Source organism: Rhyacophila brunnea, unplaced genomic scaffold, assembly GCF_057557595.1.
Source record: "Rhyacophila brunnea isolate RB1 unplaced genomic scaffold, BYU_Rbru_1.0 scaffold_22, whole genome shotgun sequence".
NCBI classification, from domain to species: domain Eukaryota; kingdom Metazoa; phylum Arthropoda; class Insecta; order Trichoptera; family Rhyacophilidae; genus Rhyacophila; species Rhyacophila brunnea.
In genome coordinates, this window is record NW_028232882.1 from 37,466,632 (window position 1) to 37,478,008 (window position 11,377).

Here is an 11,377-nt window from a genome sequence, read left to right on the forward strand (position 1 = left end):
CCGATTTGCCCTTCATCCAACTCATTTTTCTCCACATTTCTGAGTAGGAAGTCTCCGAGTTGACGGAGTCACAAAATGCTTTCCAACTTTCTCTTTTGGCTTTTCGAGTTGTGGCTTGCTTTTTCTTTAGTTCTAGGTAGTTTTCTGTTGAACTGATTTCTTTGGAGCGAGTGTAGGCAAGCCTTCTCTCAGCGATCGCTTTTGATACTTCGGAGTTCCACCATGGTTTTGGTCTAAAGTTTGTGTGACTGCATACTTTGAGTCTCGGAATGCTTGTGTTTGCCCCATTATTCAATATTGCCTCCAATTTATCATACTCTACTTGTACATCTCTGGTAGGTTCTGTAAGTCTGTCTATGTCATTTGAGATAATTTCTCGATATTGTTCCCTGTTTGCCTAAAAGGCCGGCCACACGCTCATGCTTCACTACAGTATTGCCTGCGCAAACCGGTTTGCACAGTCAAACCCATGCGTGTGGATGACAAAACTGTACTCCGCGCAAACCAAGAAGTGCGGCCTGCGTAAAATTCAACTTGCTTGAAATTTTAACTGCGCAAACTAAAAACTGAAGGAGGTAAGTTGTTACTAGTTATACTACTACTTATTACTTGGTATGTACGTACGTCATGGCACCCACATCCTGAAGCGGGCCCCCAGGCCAAGATCATTGGCGGGCCCCCCTACCTATAGCGTTCCCCAAATGTTGTTCCGCGAAGTAACAGTTAGTATTTATTGTTTTGTTGAGAACCTACCTACATCTACTCGAAGTATTTAATATCGACAAACTATAATCAAAAATTTTTAGGTATTCCACAACCATAATATAAGTATTTCAAACTTTTAACAATCTCAAAGTATACTTGCACCGCAGGCGACTTTTTTACTATTAGAGCAAATTTTTGATGTGTGTATATAGTATAGTACGCGGACCAAAATTATAGAAGGTACGTAGTCCCAAAAATTATAGTATTTTGTCCAAAAATAAAATAGTAGTAAGCTAGCTACCTACTCATTATTTTCGGTTGAAAATGTATAGGTTTTTTGTCTGTCACAAAAAAGTAGGAAACGGGGAATTCCCTCTATTACGAAATTATAGTACTTCGCACCAAATTATAATACGAAAATATCGTAATTTTGGTATTTTTGGTGTATTTTTTATTGTAGTATCTTTTTGAAAAAAAAACTTTTATCCCATATTCAAAAGTATAGTATTTTGGCCTTTTTTTTCCACGACTGGCAATCGTCGCGAACAGTCATACTAACGCACTCCGATACTAGTAAATAATTTCGATACAATTCCGCCACCTTCCTCCTCCACCCTCGCCGATTCGATTTTAATACGATCCTGCGACCTTCGTTGAAACCATTTCGCCATTTTCGCCGTTTCAATCCGGAGGAGCCAGGAGGAGGAACTGGCTGGCAAGGGAAACAGAAGTCCAGACTGTTATACATTACATCAGTTTTTTCATATGAAGAGGTCCAATCCATAGTACTCTGAGAGTTTTACAACGCCAAAAAATTTCCATTTGAAAAATTCAATTGCGGATTATACCTATTCAGTGGGGGAATCGACGCATCATTTCTGTGCGATGAATGTTTAAAAGATACAATTGTGGAAGAGAAGGATGATGGCATCTTGAGGAAGGAGAGGCGTCACACACGCTGACCACTGAACACTAGGTAGCACCAAATGCAGCGTAAGACTGAAATTACGAAGTTACGGCACGATTCCCTAACTTCGTCCAGTGTGTTTTGGTAGGTCCAGTACAAAATTATTGCCTATGGTTCCTCACGAAATCCATTAAAAAATGTCCCCAAGCAAATGTAGGTGCTATGCCAGAGGCAATTTGACATATTTTAAAGAAATATTTACATAGGTGAAGTTAGGAATCAGTGGCTTAAAGTGGTGCGATAGTAAAAACATGAGTTTCTAGTGTTTAATTAATTTAGATGAAGTTAGGGGGTTTTACGGTAGTCATATTGTTCAAATATAAATGCTTCATCTAACATAGTTAGGTATATTGTTTTCAAACAATGTTTAATAAAATTAAGAAGGTTCAAAAATAAAAGCTTAATTGAACATAGTCATATTGTTTGAAAATAATGTCTAATAAAAATGTTCAAATATGAATGCTTCATCTAACATAGTTAGGTATATTGTTTTCAAACAATGTTTAATAAAAATAAGAAGGTACAATAAAATGCTTAAATTAACAGTCATATTGTTTTAAAAAAAAAATGATTTAATTTACTCCACTCCACCAGCACTGTCTGTTTCACAATATGTGTGTGCGGTTAACGGATCATCTCCTTGCATGCAATAATAATATGGCAACGGAGATGGTGTTTGGGCATTTGGCGGAGAAAACAAAGTTCGGGGAGTACAAAAATCGTCAATCAACATTAATACTTTGCGCTTGAACAACTTCATCTCAGAATCATTCATTTCCTCGACTTCAGGCAACAGGCTCAAAAGAAACATTTTTTTACTATTTGTTTCTTGTCCAGCATCGGAAGTCATGGCCTTGGAGGTCTTTGCATTTAAATATTTTATGAAGCTGTTGTCGACAGCACTCAGCTGTCTTCGTTTCCGAGCAAAGGTATTAGTGCTTGGAGTTTCAGACTGCTCGTGCGACTGTTGAGAAAAAAGTTGTGTCTCATCTTCATGTAGAACGGATGTTTCTTCACTTAATATTTGTGCTAAATTTCCATGGGTTGTGGCCGTCACGGTTTTTATGAATGGGAGAGTGAATTGCATTGCATTTGATAAATAATAGTCTTTTTTTTGCTTTGTCCCCGATCCACTTGCGGCAGGTTTCGCCGAAAGGAAGACCGCACGGAGGTTTTTCCATTTTTCCTTGGACTCGGTAGCTGAAACAATATATGAATACAATTATTAAAAATAATATTCTTTTGAAAGTATTTTGTATCATGTTAAAAGAAGCATACATGCTCATCCCAAGCGAGGATCGATGGAAATCTATCGCTCAACGTTTTCATTCGCTGTGGCATCTACCAAACTGTGTGGGTGCCATTGATGGAAAACACATACGAATCGAAAAGTTTTCCAATTCTGGTTCAATCCATTATAACTACAAATCATACCATTCTGTAATATTAATGACATGTTGTGACGCAGATGGGCTGTACACAACCATTGAAACTGGCTATGCCGGAAGAAACAGCGATGGTGGCATATTTCGGGCCTCCGCTGTCAAGCACTAGATCACAAATGAGGGGCTTAATATTCCGTCGCCCTCCAAGCTGCTTGACGATGATGGAGACAATGTGTTTCCCTATTATTTTGTAGGGGATGAAGCGTTTCCGTTGTCACGGTATTTAATGCGACCCTTCCCCCAACGAATGCTGGATAATGTCAGACGAGTTTTCAATTACAGATTAAGCCGGGAAAGGAAAACTATCGAATGTACGTTTGGGATGATGGCGGAAAAATGGCTTCAATTATTTGTTTTAACGTGAGATTATTTTTTCCGTTGTATTCTATGTCGAAATTAGAACCAAATGGCAATTTGTTTCAGCCGATAAACTCTTAAATGTAATAAATATAGGCAAAATAAAATTGAATGTAGCGCTATTCGTACCTGACTTTTTAATTTATTCCGCATAAGGCACATATTTCCGTGGCACTGTCATGAGTTTACCAGATGCTACAGCATGGGAGACGCCCTTTTCAATATTGAACGTTCCCTTATTTGTTGACTTAAACACGCGCGAAATCAACCAAGCTTTAAATAATATGAAACACGGACTTGGCGCTTTTTGTAATAAATCGAGGCTTAAAATATTTTTTTCGTAGGGTTATGTCACGTTTTGGAATTTATAGATCAATACATATTGTGTAAAATTATACAAAGCATACGTGTGTATTTTTTTCCCGATTTTGACAAAATGTGGACTTATCGCTTTTTGGAATTAGACGTCTCATTTGATTTGCTAAGACCATCACAAATATCACACTGATCTTTACGAGGCTTATCAATTTTTTCTGTTTTCATGATATTCTTGAAGTGTTTTAAATATGTTTGTTGCTTCCCATTTTCTGAGCAACATTGTATGTATATTTTATACATGTGGCTTTTAGAAGTAAATAAATTATTCACATAGTTCAAACTTGATGACGCTCTACAATAATGTGAAGGGATTTTTGGTATTGAAGTTAGCCAAGCCTTCACATATTCTAAGAGTAAATCTATTCTTTGATCGTATATTTGATATATTATGTTTGCCGAGGCAATCATCAAAGTCTTCATTTGAATTTGTTACTTTATTATTTTTTTCCTTAACCCAACGTTTGAGACTATCCTCTCCTAAGGATAATGAGTTAAGGAATAACAATCTACAAACTTTTATGCGGTTACCTTCTATACCCCTCTGGCTTTTTAGCAGGCTTGTTTTGGAGGATAGTTTGACTGGTTTGTCTTCTTCGGCTGACAGATCTTGTTTGAACTAAATTCGTAACGAACATTTTCTTCAAATCCCACGGACTCAAATTCGAAAACGAATCGAAGACAAACTTTCTATCTTCTGATAATTTATCACATAAATAATATGCAGTTGTTATTTTTTTGGGAGTTTTATGTTTACATCTCCCTGTAATACATTTCGCAGACCATAAGATATTTTGGGTAACCACTTTATTTTCTATTGTTTTATAACCTACGTATTCTTTTCCTCTATTTCATTACAATTTTGCTTTTTTTCTTGTTTCACTTATGGATAATCTTTTATAGTAGTGCAATATCTCCGAAGTGGGACTCATCATCTTCGACTGTTTGTAATAGCTCCGATGTGACGATTTCGCACATTGGAGCTAATACCGTCTTATCATAATAAGACATGTTACATTGGAGGTTTCTATTTCCGATTATATTTTAATTTATGTGCTATAAGGAACATTGGAGGTTTTACCAAACCATGCGGTCTAATATGAAGAAACAGAAAATGCAAAAATATCGTTTCGACAAAGTTGTCACATCGGAGGTTTTAACAGCTCAACGACGATATGTAAATTGAAAGCATTATAACATGAATGAAACATAATATTTTTGTATGAAAGATTCACCGCCCGGTGCTGACTGCGTTAACAAATATGTGCTTGCGAGTAATGTTGTGTGTCAATTTGGCAACATCGCGCCGTTTTTGATTTCTATTCATTTGCTCTGAAGTTGATTAAAAAATATTTCACATATAATACAATACTTTGATATTATAGACTGTGCTACTTCTGTACTATTTCTGTGCATAAATAATTGTGACATCTCTATAAACTTTTTTATATTTTTCTTCCTCTTTTATAAAATGTTTTCAAAATTGTGACTATTAATTAGGGCTTAGGCAGAGGAACGGGGGGGGGGGGGAATTTTTGACAGTGGGGGAAGGGAGGAGTCAAAAAATTTCCAAAAAATGTTACCTACATCATTTATGGACAACCCCTAAGTACCTTTCAATTTTGATCTCTGATAGTAATCAAAGCACCGCTACTGCATATTTCTGACTTCCACCCTCTACATACATCTACCCGCAAACAAACAACCACACGTTTAAAGAATTTATAAAACTGTTTGCTAATATGTATGTTTTTATACAAATGCTAATGCTTTTGGATAAAAACAAATCTAGAAATGTTTGCAAAGCATGATCCATAATATTATACAGATACAGTCCAATGAACATTTAGTGTTCTGTTTACGGACAGATGATATTGTTTATCATAGGTGTGGACTGGCCATAATATGATATTTTCCATACCTAACTGAAACTAAAGACAGTTTATATGCAATGTAGCAATGAACTGAACCCACATACAAATGGATATAGAGGATGTCTAAAACAAACCCTGAGGTATATCGAATTCTATTGGGGTATAGTAATATTGTGATTTTATATCTAGGTAATAAATTTTATATTAGCAAATTGTTTAGAATTTTACATAAAATTTTAGGATTAGGAAGACTTTCAATAAATACGATTGTTACCATAAATATTGACTTTTTTTTAACCAACCAAAAATCTCAAAGATATCAAAAAGAAAACCTTCGGTGAGTGGCGATTATATAAATGGACTGTACATATTTGAAGGAGGTCGAGTTTTGCAGAGTAGAGTAAGGGGATGGATTCCAGACGCAGACCTTTCGTGATGAGACTCCTGGATTAAAATTAAATGTACCCAGAAGATTGTTTGGAGATGGGTATTACAGGAAATTGGCCCAAATAGTAAGACAGACTAATGCCTACCTGTAAAAGGGTTACCGAGTCTGAGGCTTTTGCTTTGTAAGTCATTTACCTCCATTTTAACTTTTTTTTTAAATATGATTCTGTAAGTACCTTTCCATTGTATAATGTTCCGTTTGTTAGTAAAATTATGTTAAACTGGAGGTTGATTGCAGCAAAGTCTATTCATAAATATTTATTCATCAGCGGCTGTTTTTATATTCATCAACTAAATTCAAACTGTGATTTTTTATTAATTAAAGACATTTTATTGTACTATTCGCGTTTTCTAATTGTCAATTAAAATGTTTTTGAAAAGAAAATATTTAAAATTTAATGTGCTCGACAGTTTTTTTGCGATTATCTCAAAACGACGACATTTGGAGGTAACCGACTTTGAAATTTGTAGCCTAAATTGATATTTAAATTAACTGCATGTCTTAACACTCGTGCCCTGAAATTTATTTTCAAGAGCAGCAGAATAAAAACACTAATGTTTTTTTACAATGAACCATCGCAAGCGAAGTGTCAAAACCAGCTGATAATAAGGTTGCTGAGACTATTGATTAAACTATGTTTAATTAATTTCGTTTTGCGGATACGTTTATACCAATTTCTGCACTTATATAATAATATGCTTAAATTTACTGACCAAGAACTGAGACAAAAACGCTTTCTACTCCCGTACGCATTGGACCGAGGGAAACGGCACGACCGTGTACGCTCAGTACTCACCCTATGCTCCGATGCGGGAGCATGACCAATGCACAGTGTTGCCATCTTTTGCTATGTTGATTAATGTACAAAATGGTAAAAATTATAGTATTTCTGAAAAAACTATAGTACAGGAACATTTTTCGTCTCGAATCCTTCAAAATTGTAATATTTTTGGCATATTTGCGTAAAATTATAGTACGTATGTTACATTTTTCGCGGATTCGAAATTATAGTAGGTATTGTACTATAAGTATAGTACGGTTGGCAACACTGCCTATGCGAGACATCAAAATGGGCCGCTATTTTATTTTTCATTTACTAACTGGGCGTCTCACGTGGGCGAAGTCGGCGTATAACCGTGTGTGAAAATGCTCGTAGACAAAGTCTTTTTTTGGTTATACGTTTGAGTTGCGCGCGCCGCCGAACGCGCTTACCGAAGACGAGCCGTAACAATGTTGCCGACGCGATAATATTTTTTGTATATTCACCAAATCTACTAGGTATACTAAAATATTTTAACAATTCATACCTACCTATTATTTCCTGTAGCGACCGTTCGAATCTCTCAGGGTCTCGGACTGATAGTGTTCTAACTGAAATATCTATCAATTCGAAGTTAACACTAATTTGTGGAACTACATTTGAAAGAAGGTACCTAATGATTATTTCACTATTGTCTTATCAGCTTATCCCTAAAACATGTTCTTACAGAAATTGTACATACATACGAAACGAACTCAACCTTGGCTCGTTCCACTAAATATTTTAAATTAAGATTGACTTAAACCCCATTAGTAAGCGGTAGGTAGGTAGTCACCTACGACCTACATAAGTACCGCTACCACTCGTCAGAAGTTAAGCTATAAGGGTTGTGCAACAACAAACAGAAGGGCTGAAGGCTGACGCAATTTATAGATAGGTACTCGTATATTACTTTTAATTCTTTGAGTTTTTACCCTATAATAATTTACTCTGGATGCTGCATTATTAAGAAATTGGTCAATGCAATAGTATTCTTTTCTATGGGGGCCATCCACAAGGGGTCATAGGTTCGCTGATGAAATAGTCCGCGCATGCCATTTATTGTCCGGTTTCGGATAGGCTCAACTTTACTGATGGAATATTGGCAGTATAAACCAGAGCTAAAAATGGACCCCTGAGAACCCCATTTTTTTGGAAACAGAACTATCGATTCCGAGTCTCGAGAACCACGAAACGAAACTGGAACCCCTTAAAAATTAGCAGGGCTCCGGAGGTTTCATCGGTCTATTGATTACTCTCGGTCATGCCGAAGGCGGTTATTCCAAATTAATGTTTTACAAAAGTTCTTTTACTACCTACCTAATACCCATGTGGTTGTGGCCATACAAATTACCGCGTCAAGTATTATGTTCACTCGGTAAAAAGATATCTTCAAAAAATAGCATATATCTACCTACCTACGTGTTCTTTTTGATACCACGCGCTCAATACCGGGTTCTGGCGCGTACGCTCCTGTGCACGCGGTAAAGAATGTGCATGTAAAGGCCGCTATTGAATACAATATCAATAGTAAATCTATCAATACAAACCTCCACTCTGCGGAGGACCATTATATTATGATCTTTTTAGGAACGGACATGGTAAAAAAAGTACTTACGTAGATTGGTTTTTTGAATAGTCCGAATCGAACTCTAGAACCTGGGTTCCGCTTTTTTTTATTTAATGGAATGACATGTCAGACCGTGACGCGAAACTTTAAATTTCGATGGTAGTGCTAGTTATTACTTATACTTTGAATGCGATATGGTAAACTGATTATGGAAAATGACGATCGTTACGTATTGAAATAAACTATACCTAATAATTTGAACGAAATACTATGCAATTGAAAATCTTCGTGTATTACGAACGTTGCATTTGACAATAAACAATAATTAGCACTACCGCCGTAATTCGCAATTCAGTGCCGCGATCTAAATAGACCGTGCTACATAATCATAGTGCAGACATTGGCGGGCGACATATCGTTGTACCTGAACCTCATAATCCAATAGAACATTTTTTTAGGAGACTATTATCGTCTAATTTTCGTTTTAAATATAAATTCGAAATCAAAAACAAAGAACAACATCCGCACCTATTATACAAAATGACGACGATTCGTGGTATTTAGCGGTTTCCCGTTATGTAGGCACGATTACTGCCGTCCATAGATTCATCTTTAGAAGGCGGTGACCAGTGACGTCCCGTGGGGGTAGGCAGATTGAGCGTCGCTTGGGGGCGGCAGTAACTCGAAGGGCGGCAAATCGAGGAAAATCATTTCGAATATATAGAAATAGCTAAGTACCTTAACTTAGTAACAACGAAAAAAATATCTTTCAATTAAAAAATCAGCTCACTGGTTTTGTCGGGTTCGCTATATCTAGTTTACTTCCGTTGCCCTTCGACGTCCTTGGTGACCAGAAACGACACGTGCAGATTTGCGAATAATAAAATTACTCTGATATTTGGGTAGTAATGTATCTATACAACACATTTCTTAGATATTGGACTCATGAAAGGATGATAAAAATAACGTATAAACAAATTAGGCGGGATTTTGGCGCTGCCTATGGGCGGAATTTTATCTAGGGACGTCACTGGCGGTGACACGTCGATTCATGATATTTATGCTTTTTAAAATGATTATATGTGTATGGGTGCAAAGAATCATAGGGAGATATAGATTTTCGGTAATACTGTCTACCTCTAGTTTATTCAATATGTTCCTTTTATTTTTTTTATCCTAAATCAGATTCACGAGTATTACCTACAAGATAGACCGATGAAATTATATTTAAAAAAAATAATAGATGGGTACCTACTACATAGGTCATAGGTGACCGATATTTTTGTTGATTGCGCGTTAATTTCAAATTGTGACCTCAATATTGTAATTGAGTAAATTTAACACGATATTTTTAATTTAATGCTTTGAAAATTGGTAACCCTAATAATATTATATACCTACTGAATGGGACAGAGGCGTCACTATCACCGGCTACGGGGTAGGTACATTAATAATATAACATTATAGGTAGGTAATATTAATTATATTACTCAATTTGTGTTAATATTATCTTTAAATAGGTAGGTATCAAAACGTGCATGTTTCAGATACGAGGGTGGTGGAAAGTACCCGACCTAACAAAGAAATCAAAAAATTTGGGATTTTTTTTTAAAATTTCTCTACGTAGTTTCCTTTTAGGTCGATACACTTTTTCCAGCGATGTTCAATAGCTTTGATACCCTGTTTATAGTGAGAATCGTCGAGCTCCTCAAAATAGCCATCAACCGCCGACTCCACCTCTTCATTGTTGGCAAATCTTTTACCACCGAGCCATTTTTTCAAATTTAGAAACAGAAAATAATCCGAGGGGGCTAAATCTGGCAATTAGGGTGCGTGAGGAAGCAATTCGAACTTTAACTCATTGATTTCGGCCATCGCGATAACGGATGTGTGAATTGATAAATTGTCCTGATGAAACGAAACTTTCTTTTTCGCTAAATGCGGTTGTTTTTTCTTGATTTCATTACTCAAACGCTGCAATAAGTTTGCATAATACACGCCGTTGATTTATTTGATATAGTTGATTTATTGAAGATAATCAATGAAAATTACCCCACGCGTATCCCAAAAACTGACGCCACGGCCTTGCCTGCAGATGGAACTGTCTTCGCCTTCTTTGGAGCCGATTCTCCCCTTTCAGTCGATTGTTTTGACTGTTTCTTTGTCTCAGGTGTGAAGTGATGGACTCATGTTTCATCCATGATTATGAATAGACGCAAAAATTCTGCTTTATTGCTGTGAAACTTCGTCAAACACTCGATTGAAACATCCTCACGATGCTGTTTTTGTTCCATTGTGAGTAATCGCGGCAGCCACCTTGCGCACAACTTTCTCATGTCCAAATTTTCAGTCAATATGTGATGTACAGCACTTTTTGAAATGCCTACCATGTCTGCTAGCTCGCGTAATTTCAGTCGACGTTCATCCAATACCATTTTGTGGATTTTCGTCACCATTTCTGGCATGGTCACCTCATTTGGTCGACCACTGCGATGTTCGTCTGGGCAGCTCATACAGCCTCGTTTAAACTCAGCCACCCAATATGTTATTGTTGTAAACAAAGGAGCAGCACCCCCAGAGTAGAATATAGCGCCGCTTTGATATTGGTTTGACTGAAGCCTTTCAAATGAGAGTATTGTATCACATAAATATGACCAATTTTTTTCCATGTTTACAAATTCACAGAGAGCGTTCACTGTTGATGGCTGACAAATAATTACTGAACAACGTAGCGTCGTCAAACTTCAAACTTAGGCTTTATAAGGTTGGTACTTTCTATCACGGTCACTATTTTCAAACGACAACTGCTATCTATACGTCAGGTCGGGTACTTCTGG

At 36.7% G+C, this 11,377-nt stretch overlaps 1 protein-coding gene across 1 annotated transcript; it reads right to left on the bottom strand.

The window, feature by feature from the left end:
- Positions 1-2,099: 2,099 nt before the first annotated feature.
- Positions 2,100-7,012, bottom strand: LOC147070526 (uncharacterized). Its single transcript, XM_085949544.1, has 3 exons — positions 6,968-7,012; positions 4,381-4,468; positions 2,100-2,872 (listed from the first exon to the last, which is right to left on the bottom strand). The coding sequence occupies exons 1-3, from the start codon at positions 7,010-7,012 to the stop codon at positions 2,250-2,252; spliced, it is 756 nt and encodes a 251-aa protein (XP_085805670.1). The 3' UTR covers positions 2,100-2,249.
- Positions 7,013-11,377: the final 4,365 nt, after the last annotated feature.